Source organism: Micropterus dolomieu, linkage group LG12, assembly GCF_021292245.1.
Source record: "Micropterus dolomieu isolate WLL.071019.BEF.003 ecotype Adirondacks linkage group LG12, ASM2129224v1, whole genome shotgun sequence".
NCBI classification, from domain to species: domain Eukaryota; kingdom Metazoa; phylum Chordata; class Actinopteri; order Centrarchiformes; family Centrarchidae; genus Micropterus; species Micropterus dolomieu.
Window position 1 is genome coordinate 33,709,084 of NC_060161.1, and position 16,362 is coordinate 33,725,445.

General features: G+C 42.5%; 2 protein-coding genes across 3 annotated transcripts in view; one reads left to right on the top strand and one right to left on the bottom strand.

Annotated features, from left to right (window-relative positions):
- LOC123980927 (programmed cell death 1 ligand 1-like) overlaps nt 1-2,227 on the top strand; it is a 23,879-nt gene extending 21,652 nt beyond the window's left edge. Inside the window, exons 1-2 of one of the 2 annotated variants that reach the window (XM_046065544.1) lie at nt 982-1,807; nt 1,973-2,227. In XM_046065544.1, coding sequence (XP_045921500.1) covers nt 1,447-1,807; nt 1,973-2,106 — 495 coding nt within the window. In that variant the 5' untranslated portion in view covers nt 982-1,446 and the 3' untranslated portion in view covers nt 2,107-2,227. Of the gene's footprint in view, nt 1-981; nt 1,808-1,972 lie in introns of those variants that run through there. The other variant, XM_046065543.1, reaches the window with a different exon arrangement.
- A 4,149-nt stretch (nt 2,228-6,376) lies between these two features.
- Nucleotides 6,377-15,482, bottom strand: LOC123979942. The gene is made up of 6 exons (XM_046064051.1): nt 15,356-15,482; nt 15,043-15,121; nt 9,629-9,870; nt 7,383-7,628; nt 6,976-7,224; nt 6,377-6,832 (listed from the first exon to the last, which is right to left on the bottom strand). The coding sequence occupies exons 1-6, from the start codon at nt 15,480-15,482 to the stop codon at nt 6,720-6,722; spliced, it is 1,056 nt and encodes a 351-aa protein (XP_045920007.1). The 3' UTR covers nt 6,377-6,719.
- Nucleotides 15,483-16,362: the final 880 nt, after the last annotated feature.

Here is a 16,362-nt window from a genome sequence, read left to right on the forward strand (position 1 = left end):
TGTGTGTGTGTATTTGAAGAGTGCTGAATAGTTTATGTATTGTTGCAATTAACTCATGGATACTTTAAATAAAGGTTTACGGTTATAGAATTTACTTTTGCTAAAATAATGAAGCGATTTATGAGATAATATTTGTTTTAAAGTGCAGACATCATAAAAAAAACAAAACAACAACAATAAAACATATTTTTCCTATCATAGTGTCATTTAAAGACCACATGCCTGTAGAAAGAAGCGGTTCAGTGTTAACCGTAAATAACACCATCACACCTTTAGGACTCAGTCACACAGGCGGCGGAGCAAATCACAGCCATTGCAGTCAGTGCTTGGCAGTTTCTTTGGGTCCCTGCTCATGTTTGTGTTGATGGGAATGAGAAAGCAGACGAGATTGCAAAGATAGCGTTGAGATTAAAAGATGAAATAAGGAAAGTTCCCTTTGAAAAGGAGAGGCCAAATCATTCATTAGAAAAGCAGTGAGGGACGTATTTCAAGATTAAGGTTTGGACATACTGGGTTAAAATCAACGCTTTATTTAATGGCAAAATGTGTGTCTGATAAATGTGAGGTTTGTAATGTTCCTGAAAATGTCGAGCATGTCATCATGAAGTGTAGTAAATATAGAGGAACATCTTACGTGACAAGATAGATGAATTAGTAGGGGGGGATGGCATTTAGACAGGATTTTAGGGATGAGTGAGGAAACAAGGGAGAGCTGCAAAGCTCTCTTTAAATTTCTCAGATCTTCAGGATTAGATCATAACATATAGCCTTGTTTTTCTTTTTTTTTTTGTTATTGTTGAGTTTTGTTTTTATTTATTTACCTTTTGGTTCACTGAACCTGTGACCTGCGGTTCAGTAGGTGGCGGTATGAACCTGAACAAGTTGGTTGCAATCCGCCATAAAACCCAGAGAAGAAGAAGAAGCGCCGACCATCGGATCGCTTTAATTTAATTACTGCCGCAGCATTCAGCTTTGAAACGTCTTTATGATATTTACGCTTTTATGCTGTTGTATGGTAAGTTAGCTTTAGCTGCTAACTAGCTGCGTTAGCTTCTCACCGTCTGTGTAATGTTGGAGGAGGAGATGTTGTAACGTAAAAAGGGACTTTTATTTATGTTCTGTGGCAGCAAACATGAGCTTTTTATATGCAGTCTATGGCTGTGAGCGAACCAAAGGTCATGGAAGCTTTTCCACTCGGCCATCTTGCAGACCACCCCAAAGAGGGAAATGTCTTTCCTGCAACACTGGCACATGTGTCTGTCAAATAACCAATTTCAAACCAACTTCAACGCGGTGCAGTCCCCTCAATAATATTACCGTGATGTGTGGAACACAAGGAAATAAATGTTGGAGCATAATTGTAAACGATAGACGTTTTTCTATCATCAAGCGATATAGATCGTCCTGTGGAGTCCTTTTTGAAATGTAATTATTTTTTCTCTCTGGATGTTTTTATTGTTTTTAGATGTGGTACGAGTGAAACCTGGAGATGACGTCATTCTGCCATGTCAGGTTAGTGAAGCCTCCATCAGAGCTGTAGAGTGGAGCAGACCTGACCTGGAGCCAGAGTACGTCCTCCTTTACAGAGATGGACTCTCAGATCCAACCCACCAGCATCCATCCTTTAAGGACCGGGTGCAGCTGGTGGACAGAGAGCTGAAGGACGGAAACGTGTCTTTAATTCTGAAGAACGTGAGCAGCAACGACGCTGGAACATACGAGTGTCGAGTTGCAGCAGGTGATTCAAGACTCAAGAGAGCCAACATTGAGACTGAGCCAATCAGAATCTACCAGCTGGAGGTTTCAGGTGAGTTTGTGGAGGTCAGTGTGTCTGTGTGCCATGTTGTAGCTGCAGTTTATTCCATGTTGATTCTGAGAGTCAAACATGAGGAATATAGAAGATATAGAAGAGTAAATGGAGGCTGTTCCACTGTTCACTCATTTCCTGACTAATATGCACTTTGATCTTCAGGGTCCAACAGCGGAGACGTCGAGGAGGGAAACTACGGTCTTTACTACGGACTGGGAGCAGCTTTTCTTTTAGTCATCTTTGTTGCTGTCGTTGTCTTCACACGTAGAAGATGCAGGGAGAACGTGGTGATTTGAGCCTGTGAGGAAGTTGAGCTACACATTTTTGAGGACTTGGAGGTTTTGCTCTGGTTTGTTTAGCTGCTGTTGGATTGGTTGTTGGCTAGAAGCTAGAAGCCAACAACCAATGTAGCTTCATGAACAGATTAACCAGCTTTAAACAGAAAAACAGCCTCTGATGTCTGAAATGTCAGCAGACAGAGCGCAAACCAAACATGCTGAAACCAGGTGGAGAGAGGTGTGAGTGTCTCAGATCACAGCTAACAACATATTTTATCTATATTGTGAATACTGTATTGTAATGTCTTCTATTGTAATATGATGATGTTTTTATATAAAACCTGTGATTTCTGTATATATTTATATGTTATAAGCTAATGATATTAGCTGGTATGTGGCCTTATGTGATTTAAAACTCTACTACTACTTTTTAATTGTATAAACAAACCAAAAAGACTGGACCAAAGCATCTGATATACCTCAATCTGTCCCACGGAGTTCACAGAGTAAGAAATAAACCTGAGTATAATTATCTACAAAGCAGAATTACATGATATGTACAGAAAGAACATGTGGTTATGTAATAATATGAATTAAACAAAAAGCAATAACTTGCAGTCTGCACAAATGTCCTTAAAGTGATTCTTTTAACTCTATTTTGGGACAATAAATATTTTCATGTTACATTTAGAAACTTGAGTTGTGTTATTTATTGTTTTGGTCCATGCTGTATCCAGGACACGTTTAGTTCTTTGATCAGGTGTGTTGTTCCTCATTTATCAAGTAGTTTCCCTCTCATGACTGCAGTGAAGAGAAAGGAGCGACAGAGAGATTCAGATGGAGGATCAAATATAAGACAGAGGTCACTTGTGATTGTAAAGTCAGTCTGACCCAGTAGGTTAGCCTGTTAATTTTTTTTTTTTGCAGTGTAAATGTGTCTAAAAAAGTTTTAGAACTATTTTACATTAATAAAATCTTGCTCATTTCCTAATTTGATGAAAGACACATTTGGACTGCAGCTAATAATAAAAAAAACTCACTTTTAAACTACATTAATTTGTTTCAGCTGCACTGCAGTCATCCTCACTCAGAAATTTTCACATCATCTTCAACATGATAACTAATACAGGAATGTTTCAGTGCACCTGTTTCCAGCTGCCTTTTTTCCACAGAGCTTTAAAGAACAGTGCTGTCTATAGATTTTATTCTGTGCTGAGGATAAATCCACGATGTCTCTGTCCATACATGATGACAGAGTGATCATAAAAGCGGTCATGTTCAAGATCATGGTTCGTATATGATTATTATTACTGACACATGCACATGAGCCGTGTGTTAGTGATCTTACCTGATGTTGGCAGTTTACATCAGGTAAAATCTTTTTGGTGGCTATAACTTTCCAATTCTTTCAGTTTGTGTGTATCAACCTTTGGACGCTTAAAGCTCTCAATTCAACTTGAAACTTGTGCAAAAAAAACAATGTGAGATGCACACAGGAAAACTTACTTGCAATCCATCATTCACCATTCAACCATCTTCAACCACGTATGTCTGGTTGGGTCACTGGGGCAGCAGCTCCAGCAAGGGGACCACAAACCTCCTTTTCCTGAGCCACATAAACCAGCTTTGAGAGGGATTACACCAAGGCGTTCCCAGACATATATCTCCACCTAGTCCTGGGTCTTCCCCGAGGCCCCCAGGGGGCGTCCTTACCATGTCTGAACTTTCCCAACTGGCTCCTTTTGATGCAAAGGACTCCATTGTCCCCTCACTCGCAAATAAGACCCCCAGGTACTTGAACTCCCTCTCTTGGGGTAAAGACTAACTGGAGTGAGCACTCAGAGACTTACTTGCAATGTTAGTTTATTATTGCAGAGACAGACATTATCTGTAGGCTGTGGCCAGCACATCTTCCAGGTGTCACTGGATAGTAGTGTAATTCCCTGGAAATCATCCAAAGTGATCCCGGTTCCTAAGATCAGCAAACCAGGGTAACTAAACGATTTCAGGCCTGTTGCTTTAACATCACTAATTATGAGTATTCGAGGTATTAGAGGAAATCATTAAAAACCTGGTCCTATCCCCTGCAATTTGCCTATCGAGCGGGGAGGGGAGTAGAGGATGCAAAGCTTTTTATCATGAATAGCTTATATAAGCATTTAGACAAACCAAAATCCCATGCCGGGCTTCTGTTTGCAGACTTTTCTTCAGCTTTTAATACAATGCAAACACATATTTTAATAGACAAGCTGCGGTGTGATTTTAGCTTGCCTCACCAACTTGTTTTATGGATTTTAGATTTTTTAACTGTTAGAGAGCAGAGGGTCTTTGTAAATGGTAATTTCTCAGACTCCTTATTGCTTTCTACAGGATCACCTCAAGGGTGCGTCCTTTCACCGCTTCTTTTTGTCGTGTACACAAATGGCTGCAGAAGCGCCCAGGAGAGCAGCTATTTGGTGAAGTTTTCCGATGACACTGCGTTGTTGTCACTTCTCCCAGGTCCAGTATCTGACCATGGGAATGCTCTGACTGACTTTATCTCATGGTGTGATAACAATTTCCTTGACTTAAATGTATCTAAAACCACATAATAAATTATAGACTTTGGGCAAAATAGAGATGCTGCTTCAGAGAGCATCATACATAATGAAAAGGTGGAAATTCTCTCATCGTATTAAAACTTGGACACCATCTTAAGTTCGATATAAACAGCGCCGCCATTGTGAAGCGGGGGCAACAGAGAATTCATCTTCTCCTCAAACTAAGCTTCACTGTCACGCCGGTCATCCTGTCTAGATTCTATCAGTCTTTTATTGAGAGTCTGTTAAATTTTTATGTTGGTTTCACAATCTGACAGTTAAAGGAAGAAACAGCCTGAACAACACTGTAAAGATCTGTTCTAAAATCATTGGTGTGAAACAGAGAGACCTTAATGTCTCCTGCATCCAACAAATAGTTTGGAAGGCAGCAAGTATCCTAGCCTCTCCGCTCTGCCCGGTGAATTCTCTCTGTTGGCTTCTGGGCGTCATTATACGCTGAGTGTAAGGCGAACCGCCACTCCAAATCTTTTATCCCCTCGTCGATCAAACTTTTAAACTCCCTGTAAGGTTCTTTGGGGTTTTTAAATGTGCACATACTGGCTGCTTGTATGTTGTGAATAATGTGTGTGATTTGTGTTATGTACTGTTGCAAACATGCTGCTCTTAACTAATTGCCCCTTATGGGATTAATCAAGTTGATTTAATTGAACTGAATTGATTATGATGAAATACTCATCATAATTTTCTGTCACAGCTCCATCCCCTGCAGATCCAATCCTATCTGTGTTGAGAATGACCGGCCACATCATGGTATTCTCCCCGTATACATCTCATGGTGTCTTTGTATTCACACAGGCCCACAGGCCTTCTTGCAGCTGTGCAACATCACCATGCAAAAATGCTCACAAGGAAAATGCTAACTTGCTAATGAATAGCAGTTATCACAGTTATCATCTTAGTTAGCATGCTTAAATCAGCTAATTAGCAGTAAACACAAAGTCCAGCTGAGGCTGACGGGAATGTCCTTAGTACTGCAGGTATTTATTTATTTAAATGTTGACCTGATGTTGACGCTAGATGAAATGTTAGAGCATCACCAACGATATTGCATTTCAACCTGAATGTCTGAACCACATTTCATGGAAATCCATACAATTTCTAAGAGACAAAGTGTCGTGTTTAGTACAGATATTGATGTGTAGGATCAAAAGAGATCCAGGACAACCAGAGACATGAAGACTTAATTCTGGGGCTGCTTTCACAGGAGAAGTATCCCAACATGAGGAGCGAGCCTTTTGTCTGTGAGCACTTTCTGTTTGGATCAACCTAGTGAATCTGCCTTCTCCCACATGAAATCAATTAAGTTGAGCTCCACCATGACACATAGGCGTCTATCTACCAACAACAATTAATGTGTTAAGGTCATCCTTACTTTTTGTCAAACAGACAACACACGTCTTATGTTCAGCTTTAACTTTTATTTAACTTAGCATGACACAGAGACTGAGATTTGGTTGATTGCGTGAGGTTTATTAAAAACTTTAACCTCTTGACGCCTGAATTTTTTAGAATCAAAAAATTATTTGTGTTTTCATTCGCTTTCAAGATGATGATAAATTAAGTGAAGATTGTTAATTTGTCTATAGAACATGGAAAAGATATAAATTCAGGTATGTGTAGGTATGATGCAAATTAGCGACAACAGGCATAAACGAGAAACCAGGGCTTGCGAAAGGTTCCTAGGTTCGTATCGAATATGCACCAACAGGCATCGGGGGAATCCATGCGCTATCTTGGCTTGCAGTCTGCAAGGAAAAGGTATGATGCGAATTCGCGACAATTGGCGTCAAGGGGTTAAAAGCAGTAAATAAGATTAGAAGAGTTTAAAGTGAGACTGTAGCTGCTGCGGAAGTCTGAGATCCTGAGTTCAACATCATCTAAGTCAAACTAGAACATGAGGAGTTCCACAGGGAAGTGTTCTGGGTCCTCTGCTGTTTGTGACCTATGAAGGAAATCTGAGGTTTATTTGCTGATGACTCAAACATTTCAGCTTCATTAAGAGCCAGAACACACTGAACACACTGGATCAACTCAGAAGTGATGCTCTGTGGTGACAGCAGGGATGACATCATCACAGTCATCATCCAATCCCTCCTCAGCCTGGGTGGGTGGCGTCATCACCATTGAGACAGGTAGGCCATTTCCTGAAGTCAGAGCAGGTTATAAAAAAAATGTAGTGAATTTATCTGTTATAGAAAACTGTCGATCATTAACACCAGTGACAGTGTGAGACTGATTGCTTGATTGATGGATCATTGTTTGTAAGGTTAGTGATTAAGAGTGTCACCTGTGGCCCTGCGTCGATATAAAGACACCATGACGACAGTGGAGATGCAGTACGGACAGAACACCACCAGGTGGAAGATCAGTCTGAACACAAGCTGGAGCGGGTCTGAGGCAGGTGATGTCGGAGTGGGCAGAGGAGCAGAGGTGGGCGGGTCTGCAGATGGTGTCAGGTCAAATACAGTAGTTGATGTTGGGGGCGGGTCTGCAGAGGGTGTCAGGTCAAATACAGTAGTTGATGTTGGGGGCGGGTCTGCAGAGGGTGTCAGGTCAAATACAGTAGTTGATGTTGGGGGCAGAGCTCTGTATGTGGGCGGGGCTGTGGTTTTAGGTTTACCTGTAGAGAGAATCCACCTGGTCAGGTGAATCTCTGGATGAAATAAATCCTGAAATCAAAGGTAACCTTCTCACCTGTGACAGAGATCCAGCTGGATGGAGACTCTCCACGACCGCTGATGTTACACTTGTAGATGCCTTCATCAGACTTGTTAACATGGTGGATGGTCAAGTGACCTGTAGGCTCAGTCCTGATGAGGGAGCCATCTTTATAGAAACCAGCTGGGAGGTTGGAGGGAGGGGTCTTTGTTTTACAGTGCAGAGTGACATCATGTCCCTCCATCACAGGGAGGACAGGACTCTGCAGGATCACTGGTCCACCTCAACACAGAGACAAACTACAGCATTTCATTATTTACACACAGCTTCATCAACACTAACACGCTTTTGTGACCTATATATATTATATATTAGGCAGCAAGTCAACATTGTGTCCTCATAGTTGATTTGTTAGAAGCAGGAAAATGGGCAAGTGAACCAGTGACCATGTACACCAGGGCCATAATTGCATATATTATTTGAAACAATAATATGATATTTTTTGTTAACCAAATGTTGTTTCTAGAGCAGCAACAGGATTTACAACAGCAAAGTCACTAATATCTCACTGGAAACAAATCTAAAATGTCAGTAAAATAAACCATATTAACCAACAACATACTGAGTGATGTTTAGAAGGAATGAACAATTCAGTCCCTCCTGTCCTCCTCCTCCCTCTGCTGCTGCTGGAAGAGAGCAGCGTCTGTCTCTGCCACTGAGCTGAGTTTATAATGTGCCATATTTTAAGGTAGGCTACTGGCAAACTAAGCTTAATAGTCACTAAAGACAGACAGCTTTCACTATTAGCTGAACTAGCGCTGTGCTTGTGTAAAACCTAAACAGGGCTGCAGTGGATGAGAGACTCAGCAGATTAAAACATCGGGTTTTGCGTGTTTATGCTTATTAAACTGGTGCGTTGGTAAAGTATGGACTTTTATTGCACCATGTACTTGACGAGTGTAGTTGTTGTCAATGTCTAATGTCCACTGATCAGCTGGCTGACTTTGCTCCGTGGTATGTGTGAAGTAGAGGCGCCCTGCAGAGACACAGAGGAGCAGAGAGGCTGCAGGTCGGACAGTTGAGCCTTGATTGGCGGTGATCGGTGCAGCGCATGTGAAACTCAACAAAGAGGAAACGATACAGCTCACTCTTTAGCTTCTTCCATACACTTTTAGTTTACCTTTGTTGTCATTAGATTATGTGCCACATGGAGGTTGCTGCGGTGCTGGATGTGAATTTATAATCCCTGATGTACACCTTTTCTCGGAAACGTTATTCCCTGATGAAAGGGGCATCTTTCAACAGGATAATGCGCCCTGTCATAAAGCAAAAGTGGTTCAGGAATGGTTTCGGGAACACAACGACGAGTTCAAGGTGTTGGCTTGGCCTCCTAATTCCAAAGGTTCTAGTCGCAATTTACAGGACTTAAAGGATCTGCTGTTATTGTCTTGGTGCCAGATACCACAGTACACCTTCAGAGGTCTACTGGAGTTCATGCCTCGACGGATCTGGACTGTTTTGGCTTCAAAAACAGGTCCTATACAATATTAGGCATGTGATCATAATGTTATGGCTGATCTGTGTATATCTAAACTCAGCTGGTTTTCGCTTGTAATGTTGGTGGTGTTGTCTCTGCTACAGTAAAGTTGGATTGTTTTGCCGAGATCCAGCAGAAGGTGTGCGTAATACGATTGTCCCAAAAGCTCAACACCAAGCTTAACTTAAAAAGACAAAACAGGAGCAAAATTAACATGTTGATAAATTTGACAACACATGTTGCATCGCTTCTATTCGTGGTGCTTTCTCACTTTGAAGTGTTTTACAAATACTGCGCATGTGTTGTCAAGTTGGTGAAGATAGTGTGTGAGAACATGCAGTTTGTTATATGAAGACAGTCACCTCTAGTTCAAATCTGCAGGCCTCAGCATGACACGGATGAAAAATCAAAACAAAAGTAATACATGACATGGACACCTGCTGTTTTCCAGCCTGCAAACACACACTGTGTGTGCACTCAACAGACACTACAACAGTATTACACAAATAATAATTTACGTATGGTGGGTTAAGGCTAATTTCTTGGCTACTCTCGGTTCTTCACTCAGTGTCTTCTTTTCTTTCTTTTTATTTCTGGGTTAAAGTTTTGCCTTTGATTTTAGTCAATAGACAAAGAGAAATGCTGAATAACACTGACAAAGTGTTCAGAGTCCCTGTGTTTGTTATTGATCCGGTCACACCTCATTAGACCCATTAAATCACAGATTACAGTAGTCTGAATTTACCAGTGACAGTGATGTTGATGGTGTTCCTGGTTCCTCCCTCGCTGGACTCACACCAGTAAACTCCACTGTCCCATGCAAAAATGTAACTGATGTTACAAGAAGAACCAGCTGATCTTCCCCAGCCAGCTCCACACTGAGTCCTGGTTTCTCTGGTTGTGTTCCTCCTCGGCGTCCATCCAGCAGAGCTGTCGTCCTCCTCACAGCTCAGAGAGAAAAACTGTCCTCTAAACAGCTGAGAGCTGCTGGGACTCACAGTCAGAGAGGCTGGAGGAAGAGACAGAAAGATGTGGTTTAAGAGATAATTTGCGTTTTTTATTCTCTGCATTCCTCATATTCCTGCTTTCTCACTGTCACTTCTTCACTGCTGAATTGATCTCTGTGTTTCAGAGAAGAAATCTGAATCAAACCGAGATGTGAGCTGACAGACTAATGTTTTCAAATGTTTTTCAATTTTACTCTCAAAGTTTGTGTCAAACACACAGCAGAAGATCTGGCTACATCTGTCTTTCTTACTTATGTAATTCTTACTGCATCATGGGTCTGCACCCATCTACCTAAACTCTATAATACAAACTTATGTTCCTTCTCGCCCGCTACACTCCTCCAACGAACGCCGCCTGGCTCTGCCATCCCTTCACACAAAGCAAACCAGTCCCGGCTGGTCTCATCTGTGACACCACGACGGTGGAACGAGCTACCACACGGCATCAGAGCAGGGGCGTCCCTCTCTAACTTCAAGAAGCTCTTGAAAACTCATCTCTTCCGAGTACACTTCCTCTAATAACACCTCTAAACTCTTACATGCACTTCCTGTGCTCTTCTTCTTCTATCCCCTTACAATTATCTTGTGTAGTTTGCACTTTTAGTTAGCTCATACTTATTTCCCTTGGTATTTACCCCATTTATGTGATATGTGCTGTGAGCTCCTACTAGTATTTATTGCTGCTCTTACTAGTATGTAGATCTGTATTTGTAATCTCTATTTGATGCTCTGTTGTTGCTTGTTGTTCCTCAAATGTAAGTTGCTTTGGATAAAGGCGTCTGCCAAATGAGTAAATGTAAATGTAAAATGCATCATGCTGTGTAGTTTCAGAATAACATTTTTATAGCAGCAGTTTTAACTTTGGCTCCAGTCTGCAACACTGTGGCATCAAAACTGCATTCAGTGTTTTATTGTACTTGTAAAGTGGCTGTTTCCCTCCCCAAACACTGTCCTAAACACTAACTGTTCTATCAGGCAGTGAATAACCTTTCAGCTGTGACAGAAGAAGTTTGCTCACCTTGGTTTGTTGTGCAGCTCAGCAGTGAGGTCAGAACTAAAGAGAAATCACACTCAGGTTGGTTTGAGGTTTTACATGAAACAAGACAAACAAGGACTTTCTACAACACAGAACATCCTGCTTGTAGTGAACAGAAAAACAGCCACATGTTGATGTTAGATGTGGAAACAACAAATTATATTTGTTTAAGATTCAGTGTAATAAATATTAGGACTGCTTGAGGTAAAAAAAAAAATCATATTTCAATTATTTTGACAGATATTATGATTTGTGATCATTGGGAATTAATTTTGTGCATCAGAATTTTCATTTTCATTGAAAGAAACACAATTGAAACACTTTTTAGTAATGTTTTATTTTTCTTTGCTGATATATTACCAAAGAATGATCACTCAAATTCTTGTTCTCTTGTCGTAGCTAATTTGTATTTGATCATTTGACGGTATTTGGCTGAATTCTGTCTTTGTATTCACATTATTCACTCTGTAACTCGCTGCTGCTTTCAAAAACACCAGACATGTTTTAGAACTAATTTTTGAGACGACATGGAGACAAACATTCACACATTAAGTAGATTTTTACTTACCTAACAGCCACAGTAAAGACCATTCCTCCATTTTAGATCTTGGTCATCTGAGATCAACATTTACCACTCGCACCAAGCAAATCCCACCTCCTTCCTCTTTCTATATCACTGATACTGTTGTGGTTTTCTCTAAAGCAGTTAGCAGGAAATAAGGTTTGTGTTTAGTCTAAACAAGCATCTAAGTGAATAACTGAGCAGGTTGTGCCGAGCTACAGGGCTGACACATACAGAGAAACAAATCACACATTTTTCAAAAGTTAGAGTTGCTAATAAACTTGTATGTGTTTGACAGAGAGGACACAGACAGGAGAGCTGCAAAACAGTAAAGCTCAGCAGACTGTCTATTAGCTAGTCTGTGGAAAATGCCCATGTTGTAACACTGATAATGACCTCAGATCAGACCAGAACGAGCCCTCAGGTGTCCTGAAACAGGACATGGACACCAAGTCATGCATTGTTTGTTTTTTAACCCTGTCACGCCCAGCAGCCTGGGATGCAGTATGAGGAGCTGTATACCGTGTATACTGCTAAGTACCATGTTTGCTTTAACAAGAAAGTTTTAAATTTAAGTCCGGTATCGTCTTTTTGTATTTATTTAATTAGCCTATTGGGCAGAAATGGGGGTGGGGGGCACAAACATCACACAAACAGACAGGACAACCTATTGACATGCATAAAGAATAATGCAACTAACTGTTGACAACCAAGGATACCTAATTTCTTTGTGTTTTTCTATGTGTATTGTGTGTGTCTGTGGGTGTATATGTCTCTGTGTGTGTGTGTTTGTGTGTATCTGTAAGTGTGTGGGTGTACATGTTGGTCTGTGGGTGTTTATACAGTCCCCTCCAAAAGTATTGGAAGAGTTCAGACAGAGTTCAGACAGAGTTCTGGTATTCACATCTTGATGTGTTAAACAACTCAGGACATACCACCTTTGTTGTTAGTGAGAGTGCATGCTCCGGGGCTCCAGGGGCCCCCCACCCTCAACCCCCTCACCCACCTGTGTAAATGTATTGTGTTGTGTTGGATGCATGTCATGGTTTGTTATTTGTTGTATGGTGGAAATTAAAAGTATCTGGAAGCAGGTACAGGTACAACTTTTCCACTATGGAAAACCAAAAAAAGGAGAGTAGAGTCGAGCTGGTACCATGCGGTGGAAAAAGGGGCTCTTGAGGAGCCTCGGGTGGATGTCGTCGGGTCCTCTGGCCTCGTTGATCTGGGTTCTGGTGAGCTGTCGTCTCACCTGACTGGTTGTAATGACTTGGGGGGAGGGGTGAAGACTGAAGCTTGATTTATACTAGCCATGCATTCATACTTGTACTTGTGTCGGTGTCTCCGTCATTCTGCAATTACACCTCCAAACACTAGTCGGCGGTAGCGCTACAGCGTCCACTGTGTTTACTTTTGCCAGCTGAGCAGGCTAACTTCCAATTCAGCTCTCCGCTAACGCGAATGGATGTAAAATTGTATACGTGCGGCTGTACGGCTGTTGTAGACCAGATGGATCACCTCATTCTGATAGTGAAACCAGTCATTTCGCTCGGGTTGTGACAGTCAAATATATTGATCCACGATCAATGTTGCCTCGCAGCAGCAACATAGCAATGTTGAGGCACGCGTCACCCGAAGTTCGAACGGGGGAAGCGGGGAGCCGCTGGGGCACTCCCGCTCTACCAGCCAGAGGAAGGTGGTAGCAACAGTCTTCTGTGGGTCCAGCCTGTCTGACCAGGCAGGCTGTGTCATATGAGCCCTCAAAACAGACATTACGCTTCTTACAACAACTACAGTGGTGTTATCCTATTGCGGCTCAACACATTACGCATGTCCCTCCCGGCAGAGCCCGGCTGCGGGCTCGTGCGTGACCACAGCATCACCGACGCAGTCCCTCCTCCTGCATCCAGAGGTGTGTGACATCGTTGTGCACTGTGCATGTGTGATGTTTGCCAAACGAGAGAAAGCTCAGTGTGCCCTGTGGTTTTCACTGAGCCCGCGGGACGACCCGCGTTTCTCGCTGACTCACTCACTACTGTGTTTTGTCTGAGTGATTTTCCCTCGTGAGTGTGCGGTGCGCCAGCTGCTCGCGCTGGCCCTGCTCTGTGCGCAGCTGAGGCGGTCGTGACCCTGCCTGCATCTGTACAGCTGTGGGCCCCCCCCCCGCCCGATTCCCCGGCTATTACACATGGGTCGGTCCTCTGCCTCCCATGTCGTGCCGTTGGTGCTCGTGTGCACGCCAACACCAATGCTGTGGACTGCGAGTGACTGGGTGGCTCATTGTATGGCTCTGGGTAGGTGGGTTTGTGCTTGGTGCTACCTTATGGGCTTGGAGAGGCATTGACTCATCCTGCTTGGCCTCTGACCCAATAACAACAGCCTTAGAGGGCGAAGCGGTAGTTACGGTAGTTACGTATCGTAACTCCAGATTCTACGAGTATAGGCGCAGTCCTCTAACTTGAAGGCCTCACTGGACCTTGCTTCTCAGTGCTGAAGAAAAGGCACGAAGCCACCAATCTAGTGGTATTCATTCAATGAATAATGCAAGTGTGTAATGTTTGTGTATACTGTGACGCCCTGTGGGGTTATGTGTGTGCGTGGCCAATCTCTCTGAGAGTGATTGCAGTAACTCTGGGCACCAGGAGCCGGTTGCACCAACAGGGCTTTACTAAGCCTGGTCCTAACTGCTAAGTAGGTCTTAGTTAAGACCAGTCTTTAGAGTTGACCTAATGCCAAACTTAAGCCTAGGGTTAACTACACCTGTTCTTAGCGATGCGCGTTCATGTGAATGGCCACAGAACTATAGCAGATGCCTAACAGCGTGCGTTACATTGTTCCACTTCCACTGTTTTGTTAACTTGTAGCCGTATCAATGTAAATGCTCCGTACTTGTATAGCGCCTTTCTAGTCTTTTAGATACGAAAGTTAATAGAGCTGTACAGTCAGCACAGACACACAGTGATTGCCAATCAATCAAACTCAATAACTAACAAGAAGAAACAAACAACAGATAACAGAGGTGATTAACGATTGCTTGACCGTGTGAATTGTGAAGGTGTGTAGCCTATATATATATTAGAGTAGCCTACAATAACAGTTTTAGTAGTTGTCAGATAACAGTAGGCCTATGATAAATTCTCTGTATTTTCAGACTCGATCGAGGCCCCAGTCACTCCACAAAGTTCTCAGCAGTGGTGCACCGCCGGTGAAACGGAGGAGGAGGCTGGACGACCTGCAGCAGACACTTCTTGAGAAAGACCGAGCAGGAAAAGCTGGAACTTGAAAAACAAAAAATATCGTTAGAAATACAGTTGCTCCAACAACAGATAAGCAGGTCATCTTTGCCTGTTTCTGAAGAGGACGGGCGGTCTTTTGTAATTCTGTAAATAAGCCTAATTGCAAATTGTGTGCAATGAATCAATGACAATTGTATGTAAATTTTAAAAAGTTTATTATAAACCTACTGGACTTTCTTTGTGGCTTATTTTTCAGAATTATTTTAAGTGAAGCAATAGTTTACAACAGTTTAATAAAGCATTAATAATGCGTGTACGGACTATTCGTCCACCGACACTGTCATGCCCTGCATGGTCCACAGGGTCGGCACCTTCCTCCGGCACCGGCTGATGGTGTTGCCTAGGGAGACACAGATGTTGTGGAGGACAGTGCACGCTGCTATTACGGTGCAGACTCACTCAGGGTGCATCCACATCTCTCCATGAAGACAATGAAACCTAGAAAAAACAATGATACATGTTAATGATTACTGTAAAACCTAAATGTGTCACTTTTGGCGAGTTTTGTTCTATAGTCTAGGCCTAGTCTATTTATATAGTCTTCAGTGATCTAGTGGCCGCACTAAATCAGCACCATGGATAGCAGCACAGACACTGTGCTTGAGGACCACGATGCACCGCTCAACGAGGGACCTAGTGGTGGTGTGGATGGTGTTATACCGTCGTTCTTGCTCAGTCCTCGGAGCAATTATAGGCGTCATCAGCCAGTGTTTCAGTGGGTCTCCGCTGTCGCCGAGAAGCAGCCCGTTTACTCTTCCAGCCTTGAAATCCTGGTATAACGCACTCTCTCGGAGGATGCGTGCATCATGGGTAGATCCAGGCCACCTTGCCACCAAATTAAAGATGTTATAATTGGCGTAACAAGCAATCTGCACATTTATTGAATGTTATCCCGTGCGGTTGACATACAGATACTCATGCTCAGATGGTGCCGGACCATTTGCATAAAAACGTAGTGCTATTAACAGCTGTAATGCGGGTGTCAGTCCTGCATTGCGGGTGTCAGCTCTTCAACAGGTTCATAATAGGCTATCTCTCTGACAGAATTGTAGTGAACAACGGTGTGGATTTGTGCATTTTATATTGAATAAATTTGGAGCTACCCTAAATTCCTTTCTCCTCCCCAGAGAAGATGGGGAGGGGTCAAAGTTGCTTTCTCTAAGTGCTAGCCCGACCATAAAACTGGCACCTTTTTGATTCCGAAGCTGATAACGCGGGGCCTGACTGTTAAACTGACAAAGGGACACGAACCAGCCATTGGCATCTCCCTGAACAGCCTATCAAAACTGGCCCCCCCACACACGTTTCCGTGGCAACTGACCTTATTCTTTGTTTTATTACCACATCAAAAAGGAAAACCCCTGTCTCACCTAAGTGTGACATGGTCCAGACACTGAACTTTCAATGTAAAAGGACTGCAGTCTCCAAAGACTCAAAGCATTTAATTGAGTTAATTAAATCTTTAGTTACCTGATTACGTTTGCCTCTATTTGAGTAGTTATGTTAACTGTTGTTGCTATCTGTTGTTGATATTAGTGCTGAAAAGAAGTTACTTGTGCAGCGTTTTTATTTTCAGCAAGA